The sequence below is a fragment of the Nyctereutes procyonoides genome, unplaced genomic scaffold, assembly GCF_905146905.1.
Source record: "Nyctereutes procyonoides isolate TBG_1078 unplaced genomic scaffold, NYPRO_anot_genome, whole genome shotgun sequence".
Taxonomy (NCBI): Eukaryota; Metazoa; Chordata; class Mammalia; order Carnivora; family Canidae; genus Nyctereutes; species Nyctereutes procyonoides.
This window is the reverse complement of record NW_026575141.1, coordinates 15,990,908-16,008,644: the sequence shown is the minus strand read 5'-3', so window position 1 is coordinate 16,008,644 and position 17,737 is coordinate 15,990,908. Positions and strand designations below refer to the sequence as shown.

The 17,737-nt window shown below is 40.2% G+C and overlaps 1 protein-coding gene and 1 pseudogene across 4 annotated transcripts in view; both read left to right on the top strand.

The window, feature by feature from the left end:
* The window catches only part of CDK6 (cyclin dependent kinase 6), a 247,730-nt gene that overhangs the window by 54,236 nt on the left and 175,757 nt on the right, over positions 1-17,737 (top strand). For all 4 annotated transcript variants that reach the window (XM_055307291.1, XM_055307293.1, XM_055307292.1 and 1 more), the window contains exon 3: positions 14,582-14,717. In XM_055307291.1, coding sequence (XP_055163266.1) covers positions 14,582-14,717 — 136 coding nt within the window. The remainder of the gene's footprint in view (positions 1-14,581; positions 14,718-17,737) is intronic.
* Positions 5,617-6,974, top strand: LOC129498120 (ubiquitin-like modifier-activating enzyme 5; annotated as a pseudogene).

Sequence of the window (17,737 nt, the reverse complement as noted above, 5' to 3'; positions counted from 1 at the left end):
TGTCAGGCCCTAATTTTGACCAACATATTTATGTTTGTCAAGTGGCTGATGGAAGCTGACTGTTGTGTAAATAAGGTGATTGAGTCTTGGTGGAGATCTCAACAGGTAAAAGAGTAGTTAGTATCTCATTCCTGCCCTGTAGCTGGGGTTGCCCCAAATGGTGTTTATTACAATCCATATGGAATATTCCTGAATTTTCTCAATTTGCAGGTTTCTTCCCTTTGTAGAAATGACTTTCTATTCTTTTGAACTTACAAAACTATTTTGTATTGGAACTAGACTCAGCAAAAGTAGCAACTCAGCATTGCCTAGCTACCTGTGTTTTCTGTCCCTTGACTTTGGGTAGATAGTGATTTGCATGATGACTTAGAATGCACTTGTCGAATATTTCACCTCTGCTACCATTCTCTGCCCTATAAGTGAACAAATAGGTTTTTATGATTTCCTCATTTGTTTGAGCTTTAAAGTAGTGTTTCCTTCTTCCCATAATAGCATATAGTTAGCATAACAGAATGATGCTACTACTTCATTCTTCTCTTTGCCTTTCATTCAGACAAAATGCAATATAAAGAACTGTTTGATAATGTAAGAGTGCCTCTAGTGCTTGCTGTAGGACTATGAAAGAAGTTTGAATTCTATTGTTTAATGTCCATTTCAGGAATTCATCTTGAATATGAGCAGAATAGTTTATAGGCACCACATATTCCGATTAGAACTTCCACATAGCTAATTTAGAGGCTAGGTAATAGTATACCAATTTTGTGCTGTCATATGCTATCATATGGTACAAGTGTGTTTCCATATATACGAGTTTTACTGTTTGCTCTGTTTTAAATATTTACTTTAGTGCAAGCCATATCTTGTAAACTTGCCCAATTTGGGGGATTCCCATTTAACTTATGAGACATTTTGTGGTTAGTGGATGCAAAGATATTACCTCATAGATCCAGATTGCCACATATATGTTGATATAAGCTGAAACCAGATTAGTAGAAACTCTATAAAGATAGACTAGAGGAAGATGAACCATGAAACTTTCTTTTGAACACTCTCTTTAAGGCTATAAAGAATCAAGTGATTGAGTAAATAAAAGATGTTGACTTCTCATTCATTTGTCAAATGATGGTAGCCTTAAACTTAACAGCATGAACAGAGATGTCCCTGCTCTATAGTTATGTCTTGACATATCTCTTGACCCTTGAATAACACAGGTTTGAATGCCTATAACCACTTATATGCGTGCAGATTTTTCCCAATAGAGTACTGTAAATGTATTTTCTCTTCCTTATGATTTTCTTAATAACATTTTCTTTGCTCTACTCTATTTTATTTTTTAAAAATACGGAACGTTTGTCAAATTTGCATTGGGGCCAATTTTGGTATATGTACTGCACAAGTGAGCACCAGCTTGCCTTATTTTAAAAATTCAATATATAATAAATTTAACGCACAAAATATGTGTTAATCGACTATGTTCTCAGTAAGGCCTCTGGTCAACAGACTGTTAGAAATTAAATTTGGGGGAGATCAAAAGTTACACATGGATTTTTGACTGCGAGGAGGTCAGCACCCCTAAACTCTGCATTGCCCGAGGGTCATCTGTGCATGTCCCCTTTTCAGCAATAGGTAGTGAGGTTGCTTAATTCAGGGTTCTAGGAGAACATATCTCTGAGCATTCGGATTCAGCCTTTAAATTAAACTATATTTGTGTTATTTTTAAATACTTCTCCTTGCCTCTTCCTCACTTCCTCTTACCCCACCGAGTCCTTTCCTGTTCTAGCTTATATATTCCTCTTTGCTCTAAACTTGTCTGTGTGTCTTCTGCCTTTCTCCACTTTTTCTCCACAAAATGTTTCTGCAGTCAGACCAAGAACCTCAAATAGGAATCCTGGGAGGAAGCTGTGTGCCTTCTTGGGAGAGATGAATTAGTCTGCTCTGGGATTGTCAGTTACTCTTGCCCAATGGACCTGCTCATAGAGGGATCATTTAGAGGAAATTGTCTCCCAGCAAGTCAGGGTTTGTGCAGTCACCTAGAGGAAACTACTACTGTTTATATGCTTGACCTTAATTTATTTTGTCTTAAATGTAAAACATATTTGAAGTCAGATATTGATGTTTCAAAATCATTTAACCATTTCAAGATACGTATAAATGTCTTGGGACAATTTTGGTTTTTTTTTTTTTTTTTTGAAGTATAAAAGCCCCGCTCAAACTGGGTAAACATAAAAGTGATGTTACTGGCTAACATAACTAATAAATCCAGGGTTATGTTGGCATAGGTGGGGCCAGTGCTTAACCGGTGGCATCTAGAATCTCTTGCCTATCATTTCTCTGCCTTGGCTCTCTTTCCCGTTGGCTGCATTCCATGATATCCTCACTAAAATGGTTGCAAAGACAGCCATCGGCACCTGCAAGTTTATATGTTGCCAGTTTGGTAATCTCAGAATAAAAAGAGCTCTACTCTCCCAGAAGTTCTAGTAAAAGTCCTGGGACTGAGTCATATGGTCCTCTCCATCCCTGAATCAGTGTGTCACTCTGTGGGGTAGGTTACATGCCATACTGCACTCATGCCCCCAAACTATATTGCCTGAATAGGAGTAATTCCTCAACAAAAAAATGAGAATATGGCTTACGGAAGAGGTAATAGGTGTGGCAAAAGCAGACACATCAAAGATGTCTACCGAATATTAGGATGTAGAATGAATTTACTTTCATGTGATAAAGTTTCATGTTATATTTAAAGAATTTATTTCAAATTAATACTTAGTCAGATGCATTACTTACAGTTTTATATATCAGTCTCCTCTCTCTCAGCTAGATAGTAAAGCTCTTAAAGATCATACCCATCTTAGATGTACTGGAATTTCTAAAACTTAGTACCGCACCTGCACATGGTAGGTACTCATAAATGTTTACGGATGCTGCTGAAGTGGCAAGTTCCTTCTAGCAGCATTCTCATTTTTGTTGGTGGCAAATACCTCTGGAGTTACACCATTCAGCATTGGTTTAGAACAAGTGCACACACAGTCTATATTTAATGAACAAATGGAGAATACCCTGGCCAGTATCCAGTAGTGCAGGGCAAGAGGGATGCATGAACATAACCTCGTGTGCGTGCAAGCTATAGGCACAGAATGTACTTCATGGACTATGGAGAAAGAGAGAGAAAAAAGAATTCTTCTCAATTCCAAGGACTGGCTGTTGTTCAAATAAAATTTTGTTCAGCGCCCTTAGGCAGCTGTGCCAGACATCTCTCAGCTCTTGAACTATTTGATGTCCAAACATCCAAGGGTATGAAAAAAAAGTGACAGGAAAAAAAATCCTCGTAGAACTTCCTGTGACAGGTCAAAGTTTAATCACAGCAAATAACACAGATTTCCCTTTTATTATAACCAAAAAAGAAAGGCAGGGCTTGTGTTTACAAAGCATGTTGTTTGGGAGACCTTTGTAAATTGTAATCTTTGGAAATCCCAAATCTATTGGATGTAATCCCATCCATTAGATGAAGGCAACTTGCCTATGCAATAGATCCAGAATAGCAAGTTAAATGGAAAACATGAACAGGAAGCAGTCATTAAGAATTACAATGGATAGGATGCAGAGTTAATTCACGGAGATATTTTGTTATGAGATAATTACATCACTAGGACAGCTGGAAAGCTTGAGTGCTATGCTGGACCTCAAGTGCTGCTCTCTGCTCTACAGCTGAGGGGTCAGGACTGTTGAGACAGGGAGATAACTTACTTTATGGGATAGTGAGGGGCTTGGCTGACTTAATTGTAAAATGGTAATGATGTATCTGGCTTTTTTGGATTGCTTTTTGCATAGCTAAACTGGATTCATAGAGTTAGTGAATGCTGAGAACCACTTTTCACTTCTTTCTGAACATTCACTTGGATCACATTAAACTAAGCTCTAGTAGATGCATATTGAATGGTAGTTTTGACTTCCTCCAGAAGACATCTATTTTGTTCATATTCAACATGGTGTGATTATGTTTCTGTTATGGAATTGCAATCATACAATCATTGAAATGGTATTTTTATTAGTTTACTGAATAGCAAAAAAAAGGTTTTCAAAAGTCTTAAGATGTTGGTCAACACAAAGAATCATACAGTTGAAGTTATTTTCCAGTGTTTATGTTCTAATGTTCAGACCTGTCTGGCTCTTTTGTTTTGCAAGTGTAGGGGTTATAGGCAGCTTGGTCACATTCCTCATTGATTTATATAAATATATTACAGATTGTTAACCTCCTGCCAAATACCAGGGATTTCAGTTCTTGTTTCGCTCAGTTGCTTTATGTGAGACTTACTTGTTATATTAAAACATCTATGTTCTCTTTATTGCCCACCACATTGACTATTATTTATTTGATTTGGGGCAATTCCAGAGGGAGTCATTGTAGACAAAAAAGCATCATAAATATTATGTTCTAAAATTCCCAAGAAGAATACAGGCCTTTCCTGCTATTTGAAAGTAGAATGTTCCTATGAAACCTTTTGTAGGCTGAAGTGGTGTAGAGTAAAGAAGCAATTACCATTAATTTATATGGAAAATTTTTTGAGTGTTCCCAGATCCAAAAAATAACCTCTCCTAGGCTTTTCTGGTACCCTAGGACACATGTTGCTAGCGGGTGCACAAAATAAAATGAGATAAAGCACACATGCTCACAGAGACCGTTCAAAGCTAAGGCGGGTTGTGCCTAGAGGCTGAGTATAGTTGTGAGGAAGGAGCTTGTGGGGGTGCCTCACTGTTTGGGGTGCATGCTGCCTCTATAAAGGCTCATTACAAAACAAGTATTGAATGCTATTTTCACTTTTTTCTTTTTCCCTAAAAGCAAAAATCCTCTTTCTGATTTCTTTGCTTAACAAAAACAGGTGTACTAATGTAGGACTTTTGTAAAAGTGCGGTGGTGTGATGTGAAAGTGAAGTGGTACAAACTTTCGAAAACTGGGGGGATGCCTGTATTTATATTGTTGATTCAAAATGCATTTCCTATACATTATGACTAGTATAACTCATTTTTTATAGTGATAATGTTCATTAACAAGTCAGACTGAATTTTGTATTTTAATGTAAATCAGTATTTCCCAAAATGTCTTCTGTGGAGTCCTGGCTCTGTAAGATATTGACCATGAACACTGGAGCCAAAAGAGGCAGGTATCCTACAGGTCCTCCCAGGACTTCTAGTTCCCTTGATGTTAATTTCTTTCTCTTTTTTTTTTTTTTTTAAGATTTTATTTATTTATTCATGAGAGACACAGAGACATAGGTAGAAGGAGAAGCAGGCTCCCTGCAGGGAGCATCATGGGGGACTCAATCCCAGGATCATGACCTGAACCACCCAGGTGCCCCCACTTGTGAATTTCTAAGGATAAAGTATTATGCCGCGTTTTCCAGATGAAATTAATATTAGCACCGTAACCACCTGGAAAGGCAACATCATGGGCCTCCAGCTCCAGACACTGATGACCGAGGCTTTACTGTGGCCTGACTCCCAAGACTCGAAGACAGAGGAAGCTAAGAGGGTTGGTTCTGAGGGGAGGGATGGCTGCAAGGCACTCAAGGCCCAAGGTAGCGACAGAGACATAGGAGCACTTTCCCAGGGCCCCAGCCATGGCCAAGTCTGGGGAGTGGCTGTAGCATTGGGTAGAGGAGCTGGAGTGGGAACTGGCCGGGGAGAGAAGTCGGGCTGTGGGTGGCCTTCTCATCAAGAAGCTGGACCTGGGGACACCTGGGTGTCTCAGTCAGTTTAGCCTCTGTCTTTGGCTCAGGTCATGATCCTAGGGTCCTTGAGATTGAGCCCTGCATTGGGCTCCCTGCTCAATAGCAGGAGCCTGCTTCTCCCTCTCCCTCTGCTGTTCGCCCCAGTGTGCTCTTTCTCTCTCTCGTCAAATAAATAAATAAAATCTTAAAAAAAAAATCAAAGAAAAGAAGCTGAGCCTGAAGGTGGTGGACTCTAGTCCCTATAGCTGCCTAATGGCACTGAAATGAATGGGAATTAGAAGCAACTGCGAGGACCTCCATACCTTTGCTTTAGCAATGGTACGTGTTGGTGGAGTTGGTAGCGTGACTGCTGATGTGGCATTGGTTAAGTTGCTACTCTTTGACTATGACAAGAAGGAACTGGCCAATATGAATAAACCTTTTTCCCAACCTATCCTTCCAGTTAAGCAGGATTAAGTAAAGTTCAAGTGGCAGAATATGCTTTGAGGAACATTAACCCTGATGTTCTTTATAAAGCACACAACTACAATATGACCTCAGTAGAAAACTTTCAACATTTCATGGATGGATTAGAGGAGGGAAAACCCATTGACCTACTTCTTAGGTGTGTGGACAGTTTTTGAAGTTCAGATGACAATAAACACAGCTTGTAATGAACTTGGACAAATGTGGATAAAGTCTGGGGTCAATGAAAACGCAGTTTCAGCTCATAATTCCTGGAGAATCTGCTTATTTTGCGGGTGCTCCACCAAATTGCTGCAAATATTGATGAAAAGACTCTCAAATGAGAAGTGTGTGTGCAGCCAGTCTTCTACCACTGTGGGAATGATGGTTGGGATCTTGGTACAAAATGTTTTAAAGTTTCTGTTAAACTTTGGTACTGTTAGTTTTTACCTTGGATATAATGCAATGCAGGATTTTTTTCCCTACTGGGTCCATGAAGTCAAATCCTCAGTGTGTTGACAGAAATTGCAGGAAGTAGCAGGAAGAATATAAGAACAGGAGGTTGGTTGTTCAAGAAAAAGAAGAGATAATACATGAAGACAAGGGATGAGGTATTGAGTTGGTATCTTAGGTTTCAGAAGAAAAACTGAAAAATTCTTCAAGTTCAGTTCCTAACTTACCTGAAGGTAAGTGTATATGGCTGTAGCATATACAATTCCCAAAAAGAAGGTTCTGTCCCTGAGGTAACTGTGGAAGATTCTGGTGAAAGCTTGGAAGACATCATGGCTGAGATATGTGGATAATGGACTGACCTGTATCTTATTTCCTGAATATAACCTATTGCTGTGCAATTTAAAAAAAAATCATTTAAAAACTGGCAGAGCTTAGGGCAACATTAATATATAATCTTCACAAAATTGTTACACTTTTTGAAAATACTATGTTACTTGTTGCTTTTTCCCTTCAACTAAATCAGTAATTCCCCCTTAAGCTCATGTTTCTTTTTTTTTTTTTTTAAGATTTTATTTATTTATTCATGAGAGACACACGGAGAAGCAGGGACATAGGCAGAGGGAGAAGCAGGCTCCCTATTGGGAGCCTGATGTGGGACTTGATCCCAGGACCCTGGGATCATGATGCCTGAGCCTAAGGCTTACTCTCAACCACTGAGCCACCAGGTGTCCCACACATGTTTCAGTCTAGTTAAGAAAACTGGCTACTGAAATGTTTTGGCCTTTTGGGGGAGGGCTGGGAAGAAACAACCAATTTGATGCTATATTTCTTTTCTTTCCAGTTATTCTTTGTGCCCTGTTGCCTGAGGCCATGGACAATGAAATACGTGGTTCTCAAATATAGGGAAAAGGACAGGAGATACAGCCAATTGATGAGAGCTGGTAGACATCTACTCACTGTGTTTAGAATCACTCTCTACAAGACAACTATCCACTGCTATTAACTTGGCTAACAGTGAATTTAAAATAGTTAATCTATAAAAATAAAAATGTCCTCTCAAATGTTACCTGATGAAATAAAAGCTGAAATGAAGTGATTGGAAAAGTTTGTAAACCTGTGAATTATATATTCAGAATAAGACAAAGGCAAACAAAGAGAAGCTGTCTTCATGGATAAACAGATAAAGATGCTTTCAGGAAGTACAAATTTTATTTCTACATTGACCAAGGAAAAGAAACCATTGCATCTGTGGAATATGTATCTGGAGTCACTGTACAATGCGGAGCAAGGAATATATTTAGGCTAAGGTCATCTAGATCATACCCATCATATGAGCTACCTTCTGAATATTTCATTTAAACTTGATTCTCTAGACATTTACATAGTTGTCCTGTATTTGGGGCATAAAAGATACTTAAATTACCTCTGCAATGACTGACATGTATTTATTCACTAGAAGAGTGTCATTTGCCATGGTCACGATCACTAAATTATAAATTGATAAACTGGCTTTCTCTAGAGTTGCATACAAATAATGTAAGCTTAGAGAGCCTTGGTTAAATAAACTCCCGGTGGCTTGGAGACCAATAAAAAACATGCATGTATAGCCATTATCAGTAGGATGTTACTATGCTGTGCTGATATTCTACTCTGATGATTTTTTGCTTTGATGATATGAATGTCTAAATTAATCTGTAGGCAAGAAATGTTAATAGAAGATGAAATATGTGATCTCCACTTGTAAAATAAAGTTTTAAAAATTTCAGGAAGTCCTCCCCCACAAATAATACCACCTTCTTGAACCAGCATGAGACACTTCAACCGAACACCATTCTTTTTGTAACCTAGAAGAATAAAATAATTATATCCATTAAAATTTATACAGGAATGTTTTATGGTATGCACTGTCACACACGCCTCTTTAAAATTCCACATTTAAAAAATTGCCAATTATAAAGGGTTGCCTGGGTGGCTCAGTCAGTTAAGCATCTGCCTTCAGCTCAGGTCATGATCCCAGGGTCCTGGGATCGAGCCCTGTATCGGGCTCCCTGCTCAGTGGGGAGCCTGCCCCTTCCTCTCTCTCTCTGCCCTTCCCCGCTCATACATGTTCTCTTTCTCTCTCAAATAGATAAATCTTAATAAAAATTGCCAATTAAAATCCGTGCCTTTTCTCCATGGCTTATCATGTAGAACAATTGGCAGTGGCTTCCATGAGCTCACCTTTGTCTCTCTCAGGTGTGGAGTCTAATTGTTTCAGGTTCCATCAGTGAGTTTTCCTATTTTGAAGAGAATGATATAGGTTTGAGGAAAATAACTTGTGTGGGTTAGATGTTATTCTTGAATTGTGTCCTACAAAGAGTGTTTGAAAACATGCTTTCAGGAAAATGAAGCAACAAAGCATACTGCCAGGACTGTTAAGCAATTAACAACGGTTTAGAAGCAGGTGACCTTTTGGTTCAGCAGTTTTTATGATCATTTTTATTCTCCAGTTATGTCCTTCTCAAACTTTTAGTTTTCTTTTGGAAATTACTAAAGTATCTTATATATATCACAAACTATAAGTGCAGTAAGAACTGGAGTTACTAAAATCAGTGTTGACCTGAGGCAGTGATAAAAAATACATTTTTTTTCATGGAGGAAATGTATTCATTATAATGGAAAACATTTAAAAGCAATGTTTTTTTTTTTGTATTTACATTGATTTTTATTTTATTTTTATTTTTTTTATAAATTAATTTTTATTTGTGTTCAATTTACCAACATACAGAATAACACCCAGTGCTCATCCCGTCAAGTGTACCCCTCAGTGCCCGTCACCCATTCACCCCCACCCTCCACCTCCTCCCCCTCCACCACCCCTAGTTCATTTCCCAGAGTTAGAAGTCTTTATGTTCTGTCTCCCTTTCTGATATTTCTCACACATTTCTTCTCCCTTCCCTTATATTCCCTTTCGCTATTATTCATATTCCCCAAATGAATGAGAACATACACTGTTTGTCCTTCTCCGGTTACTGTGGCCAAGTTCAAAAAGGGTGTTGCCTGAGTTCTTCTCTGGGATTTTGATGGAATCTTGTCTCACATTTAGATCTTTCATCTATTTTGAGTTTATCTTTGTGTATGGTGCAAGAGAGTGGTCCAGTTTCATTCTTCTGCATGTGGATGTCCAATTTTCCCAGCACCATTTATTGAAGAGACTGTCTTTCTTCTAGTGGATCGTCTTTCCTCCTTTATCATATATTAGTTGAGCATAAAGTTCAGGGTCCACTTCTGGGTTCTCTGTTCTGTTCCATTGATCTATATGTCTGTTTTTGTGCCACTGTCTTGATGAACACAGCTTTGTAGTACAACCTGAAATCTGGCATTGTGATGCCCCCAGATATGGTTTTCTTTTTTTAAAATTCCCCTGGCTGTTTGGGGTCTTTCTGATTCCACACAAATCTTAAAATAATTTGTTCTAAGTCTCTGAAGAAAGTCCATGGTATTTTGATAGGGATTGCATTAAACGTGTAAATTGCCCTGGGTAACATTGACATTTTCACAATATTAACTCTGCCAATCCATGAGCATGGAATATTTTTCCATCTCTTTGTGTCTTCCTCAATTTCTTTCAGAAGTGTTCTGTAGTTTTTAGGGTATATTTTGAGAACCATTTGAATGGTAAATGGTTCTCCAACCTTTTATTTTCAGGTTGTAGGTGTCCTTCTGTCTAAAATGAGTCTCTTGTAGACAGCAAATAGATGGGTCCTGTTTTTTTATCCAGTCTGAAACTCTGCGCCTTTTGATGGGGTCATTAAGCCCATTCACGTTCAGAGTTACTTGAACTTCTTCTTAAAGGGGAGTTTTAAGAATCCCCCTTAAAATTTCTTGCAGAGCTGGTTTGGAGGTCACATATTCTTTCAGTTCCTGCCTGTCTTGGAAGCTCTTTATCTCTCCTTCCATTTTGAATGAGAGCCTTGCTGGATAAAGTATTCTTGGTTGCATGTTCTTCTCATTTAGGACCCTGAATATATCCTGCCAGCCCTTTCTGGCCTGCCAGGTCTCTGTGGAGAGGTCTGCTGTTACCCTAATATTCCTCCCCATGAAAGTCAGGGACTTCTTGTCTCTTGCTGCTTTAAGGATCTTCTCTTTATCTTTGGAATTTGCAAGCTTCACTATTAGATGTCGAGGTGTTGAACGGTTTTTATTGATTTTAGGGGGGGATCTCTCTATTTCCTGGATCTGAATGCCTGTTTCCCTTCCCAGATTGGGAAAGTTTTCAGCTAGGATTTGTTCAAATACATATTCTGGCCCTCTGTCCCTTTCGGCGCCCTCGGGAACCCCAATTAAACGTAGGTTTTTCTTCCTTAGAGTGTCATTTATTTGCCTTAATCTGTCTTCATGGTCCCTTAATTGATTGTCTCTTTTTTCCTCAGTTTCCCTCTTTGCCATTAACTTGTCTTCTATGTCACTCACTCGTTCTTCCACCTCGTTAACCCTCGTCGTTAGGACTTCTAGTTTGGATTGCATCTCATTCAATTGATTTTTAATTTCTGCCTGATTGGATCTAAATTCTGCAGTCATGAAGTCTCGTGAGGCCTTAATGCTTTTTTCTAGAGCCACCAGTAGCTGTAGAATAGTGCTTCTGAATTGGCTTTCTGACATTGAAGTGTAATCCAGATTTTGTAACTCTGTGGGAGAGAGGGCTGTTTCTGATTCTTTCTTTTGAAGTGAAGTTTTCCTTCTAGTCATTTTGCTCAGTGCAGAGTGGCCAAAAACAAGTTGTATTGGAACACGGGGGAGTATCACTGGTCCCTCTAGCTGGTCTTCTGGGGGAGGGGCCTGTTGCGCTGATTTTCAGGTGTTAGCACTTGGGGGAGCTGCTCTGCCCCTGCCTGCTGCAGGGCTCAGCGGGGGTTGTTTACCCCGTCAGGCCCCAGGAGGAACAGTCGCAGTTGCTATGGCAACTCTGGAAGCCTGGATTCAGCCTCCGCAGGAACTACGGGGCTCGGGGCTCTCGGCTCTCCGTCCGCAGGGCCTGGAGGCTCCGGGGCGGGGCCGCTGATCTGCTCAGCTCGGGGCAGGAGCGTCTTCGCTGTCTCGGGCCCTCCCGGCCTCTGCCTGTCCCAGGGGGAGGCCGGATCCTGGGCTGTGTCCCGGCGCCCTGTGCTCCGGGGCCTGCGCTGTGGGATTCGCACTCCCGCCCCGCAGCCCCCTCCGTGGAGCCGCTCCCGAGCCCCTCCGAGCTGCTCCGGTCCCTCCGGTCCCGCCGTGCGCGCTGCAGCCCTTAGGGAGCTCGGAGCACTCTCCCGGGTCGCAGGTGTCTGTTAGTGTCCCCGGGAGCCCGAGGGCATCCCCGCCCTCCTGGGTCCTGCTCCAACTCCCTGCGAGCCCCTTTCCGCCCGGGAAGGTTGGTGCAGCTCCTGCTCCTCCGGGACGGGGCTCTCCTGTCCTGGGGACACTCGCCCCGGCCTCAGCCCGGCTCCTCGCGGGGCCCCTCCCCCTCGGAGGCCTTTTGTTCCTTTATTTCTTTTTCCCCGTCTTCCTACCTTGATAGAAGCGCGAACTCTTCTCACCTTAGCGTTCCAGCTGGTCTCTCTTTACATCTCAGGCCGAATTCGTAAATTTTCAGGATGGTTTGAAGGTTATCTAGGTAATTTGGTGGGGACAGGTGACCTGGGGACCCTGCTCTTCCGCCATCTTGCCCCCTAAAAGCAATGTTAAAGAAGCACAACTGTAATGGTGCAGTTCCCATGTTTGTATTTGAATTTAGTATATGTCATTTATGATTCACTGCTGTTTTATTTCATTACAAAAATAGAAGTAACCTGTAGAAAGAAGCTTGGTGATTGTGGAACTCTTCAAGAGGAAGAAAGCAGTGAAGCTGGCAGAGTGTGTGGGTTTTTTTAATGGAAAGAGGGTGGTTCAAAGAAGCCCATGAATAAGTGGTAATTGCCTCACTTTACCAAACTGAAAGAGTTGTTTTGATAAACATCCAGGCATCAAATTCATGCATGATAGTAATCATATTTGTCATAGCATGACACTCATATGATTAATGGCATTATCTTTAATGAATTTATTAGGAGTTTTTATTTTATCAGAGTAATTTTCCAGAGTAAGTCACATTAGTGTCATCAGAAGACTTTGAAATTTCAAAAAAAAAAATCCAGTTTTGAAGTAAATGATTAAACTTATAAATCGGGGCACCTGGGTGGCTCAGTCAGTTGGGCTTCCAACTCTGGTTTCAGCTGGGATCTAACCCCAGTTGGGCTCAACATGGAGTCTGCTTTAGGTTCTTTCTTCGTCCCCCTTTGCCACCTCCCCCTGCTCAGAGGCACATGTGAGCATGTGCACTCTCTCTCTCTCAAATAAATAAAAATAAAATCTTTAAAACTTAGAAATCAGAATATTTCGAAGGAAATACAAGAAGAAACTCAGCTGGTCTTAATTGATTTTAGTGGAGTTGTAGAACTCATCCCAGACTGCCCATAATTAAAAAGTAGCATGGATCTGGCTGTGAAGTATGTGAGGTTAGTGGTGGTGGTGTTCATCCCAACAGATTTAACTTAATTATAATGTTCTTTAGTTTATTTTAAAGTTTAGTTTAGATTTACAGAGAAGTACCCAATATTGTGGGGCCCCATTTAGCCCAGAAATGCAGTAGGGTGGCATGGTGAACCAATTTGACATTAAAAATTCAACAGAGGTCAATATACAAAGTACATAATTGAGAGCGCTGCATTTTAGTGATGTGTTTTTATGCACATTTATCAATAGTTTCTTTTAAATGAGTGTTTATTCAGTTTTTAAAAATGAAAAAAAAAAGACTGTGAATAGCATTTTATTAGCCATTGCTTAGTATTTATATTACATTCTTGTCAGATTTACTTACAGCTTTTTTAGGGATGGTTTAATTACTCAAACATGTGGTAAGCATCTCGTGCCGGGTAGTGTGCTGTGTGTGATTGAAAGTAAGGAAAAATTTGTCCTTGGGCTTGAAAATGCTTCTGATTCCTGAAGGCTTTGCTTTTAAAACTTGAATTTTGAATTAGTTGTAGAATTTTGTGGAAGATTATTAGCTTCTGCTCATCCCAATTTAATTATAAAGTTTGTTAATCTAATCTGTCTTTATCACTTAAGGGTGATGTAGCTGACTAATGCAGTTTCAAATGCCACCTCTCTCCCCCCAAAATGTTGAAGTTTCCATTTTAATTAGCATGATATTTGGAATTTTTAAACCAAGAAATTTTGCCCTTTCCAGGATGAGAAGTCTCTCTTAGAAATAAACCAAATTTCTCTGTATTTCACCATCTTTATTTTCACAGGCATGTTTGTAACACCTTAAATTCCAGGAAAATCAGGATGCATGGGTGGCTCAGTGGTTGAGCATCTACCTTTGGCTCAAAGCATCATCCCGGGGTCCAGGGATCGAGTCCCCCATTAGGCTCTCTGCAGGGAGCCTGCTTCTCCTTCTGTCTATATCTCTGCCTCTGTGTGTCTCTCATGATAAAATAAATAAAATCCTCAAAAAAAAAATCCAGGAAAATCTTCATTGTGGAGTCCAGCATCTCCAAAGAATGCTTAATTGGTCTCTAATAATTCTTGAACTGTGTGCAAAGAAGAACCATATTTTTCCTAGGCTGCAGTTTTTTAAACTATCTCCGTTGGCAAATAGTTGTATGTAAGTTCTTAACTAAGGAAACTCTCCAGGCAGACATTCTTATGCTGGTCTTGTTGTTTTCTCTTTGCCACTGTGGATTTTGTCATTATTTACCCAAATGCTTCTCTCCTGAATCTCATATTGCTATTAAAATATCAAACCCCATTAGGCATCCTTCCATATTATCACAAGGAATGATCAACACTGGTATTTTTTTTCTCATTGTATGATCGAATTGCCGGATATGTGTTAAGACATACAAGTTAACTTCTTCGCTTATTGCTATATACTTAATGTCTCTTTTCTTTTTTCTTTTAGATTGTTTGATGTATGCACAGTGTCACGAACAGACAGAGAAACGAAACTAACATTAGTGTTTGAACATGTTGATCAAGACTTGACCACTTATTTGGATAAAGTCCCAGAGCCGGGAGTGCCCACTGAAACCATAAAGGTATCAAGAGTCATCTTCCTGCTTGATTTAAGTCATCACACTGTTAAAGTTTATTAAGCAATCGCATTTCTTCCATATGAAAATTGCGAGGGGGGCATCTGGCTGGCTCAGTCAGTAGAGCATGGGACTCTTGATCTCAGGGTTGTGAGTTCAAGGCCCACATTGTGTGTAGAGCTTACTTAAAAAAAAAATGGCCAGATTTAGAGTTTTTGGAACGCAGTATATAGTTAAATATATTAACCCAGTGAGATGTTCAAAGAATAAGATATATTCTAGTTCATTAGTTTTAGGACTCAGTGAAAAAACCTTTTTAGTTTTAATATGTATTAAAATTATTTAAAAGTATCTATATGTACATTATCTGCCCCTAACCTTAGAGGGTATAGTGTCATAAATATAGCTCAGTCTTTTTCTGATGATTGACAGGCTCCAAGCGATGTAATTTGAAACTTTGGGCCTGAGCACATTGAATAGTATAATTGTATACTGACTCCAGGACATAAATTATACTATGTAGATCTGAAATAATGGTTCTTAGGTCCTTCTTTCTCCATTTTTTTTCTCATTCATAAAATATTTATAGGAAGCCTAAGTACCAGGTACTGTCCTAAACCGTTGGGATTCAGGAATGATGTAAGACTCCTTAGAGGTCAGCAGGCTAGATGTGCTGGATTGACCAGAAGTTTTTCCTTCCTTGAAGTCTTATGGAAAAACTTACTTAGGAAATTTTGTTGGTCATATTTCTGTTCTGCTTAATGGAACTTCCCAGTAAATCTTTTAGTTCAACGTGTGCAGGTCTCCATTAAGACCGTTTCGGTCATGTGTATTAGGTGACTTAACTAAGCAGACTCCTTACCTAATCATTCCTTGTTTAGAAATGGGTCCTAAGGGATCCCTGGGTGGCGCAGCGGTTTGGCGCCTGCCTTTGGCCCGGGGCGCGATCCTGGAGACCCGGGATCGAATCCCACGTCGGGCTCCCGGTGCACGGAGCCTGCTTCTCCCTCTGCCTGTGTCTCTGCCTCTCTCTCTCTCACTGTGTGCCTATCATAAATAAATAATAAATTAAAAAAAAAAAAAGAAAAAAAAAGAAATGGGTCCTAAGGGGATCCCTGGGTGGCTCAATGGTTTAGCGCCTGCCTTCTGCCCAGGGGGCGATCCTGGAGTCCCGGGATCGAGTCATGCGTCGGACTCCTGGCATGGAGCCTGCTTCTCCCTCTGCCTGTGTCTCTGCCCTCCCCTCTCTCCCTATGTCTATCATGAATAAATAAATAAAATATTAAAAAAAAAAGAAATGGGTCCTAAAATTCAGGATCATTTTAGATTGGAGGTAATAGCTGGCAATACTTTATCTTGTCTTTTAGTGATAGCTAGCCGGTGTTTTCTACTGACACATATATAACTTGACATATTGAATAATTTATTCCTTTGGTTTTGATTGATAAAGGGTTTATGTTCCCATCTGCCCTTCCTAAAAGAATATATATATATGCTCAGTAGTGCTCTCATTTCTTCCTGAGCAGTTTCAAGAACTTGAACTCTCTCTAAATGTGGGTATTCCGGGATGCCTGGGTGGCTCAGTCAGTTGAGAGTCTGCCTTCAGCTCAGGTCGTGATCCTAGGGTCCTGGGATCGAGTCCCATGTCGGGCTCCCTGCTCAGTGGAGAGTCTGATTCTCCCTCTGCCCCTGTCCCCACTTGTGCTCTCTCTCTCTCTCTCAGATAAATAAAATCTTTTTAAAAAAATTAAAAATGTAGGTATTTCTGGGGAGCCTGAGTGGCTCAGTCATTTAAGTATCCAATTTTTTATTTCAACTTCGGTCATGATCTCAGGGTTGTGAAGTCGAGCCCCATGTCAGGCTCCTCGCTTAATGCGGAGTCTTCTTGAGATTCTCTCTCCCTCTTCCCCTCCCCCTGCTCACATGCACAGGCTTTCTCTCCCTCTCCCTCCTTCTCTCTCTCTAAATAAATAAAATCCTAAAAAAAAGTAAATGTAGATATTTCTTCTTAACTGTTTTTGGCCCTCTTCTCCTTTATCTCTGTACACCTTTTTCCTCTCAACTTCAATTCCAATGTGGCTTCAGTTCCCTCCTTTATGAGTTTGTCTAAAATCCTCTGTTCACGGGATGCCTGGGTGGCTCAGCGGTTGAGCATCTGCCTTTGGCTCAGGGCGTGATCCCAGGATGGAGCCTCCTTTTCCCTCTGCCTATGTCTCTGCTTCTCTCTCTTTCTGTGTCTCTCATATGAATAAATAAATAAATCTTTAAAAGAAAAATAAATAAGAAAAAATAAAATCCTCTGTTCAGCATGTAGGGCTTAGCTCCTATATGGTCCTCCTTAATATCACTTCTTTGCTCCCCCCCACCAATAACTATCTGCTGCAGTACCTGGCCCAACCAGATATCATTTGATCAACTTTTACAGCTGGATATAATATCATTTGTTTTACAGCACTCATTCTGCACCTCTCCCAATCTTGGTTATATTTTCTGCCTTTAATTATGGTTATTTATGTCCATATTCATTCACCTTTGTATCCTGACAGTCACTGCACAATGATTTTTACACATAGGTACTCAGTAAATAAGAGACATTGACAACCTATCTTCAGATATAATTATTTCAAAATTATTTTTAAATGACTTCCCACAGCTTACATAAATACTATCAGAATAATCATCAGCTTCTTCTGAGTAGTTAGTTCTAAGTTCAAAATTATTTTGCGGGGGGGGGGGGGATTATTTTGCTTTTTTTTAAGCAAAACAAGGTAACTGTATATTTATGCCATACATTACCACCTGCATAGATCATTTGAGCTTCATATTAAATTCTCCTGGCATTAGAGGCTGCTGAGTGGAATTGGTTACAAAAGTATCTGTGTATTTAAAATGGTTGATAGGAGGCACCTGAGTGGCTCAGTTGCCTTCGGCTCAGGTCATGACCCCAAGGGTCCTAGGATTGAGCCTTGTGTCAAGCTCCTTGCTCAGTTGGGAGTCTGCTTCTCCTCTCTCTCCCTCTCCCACTC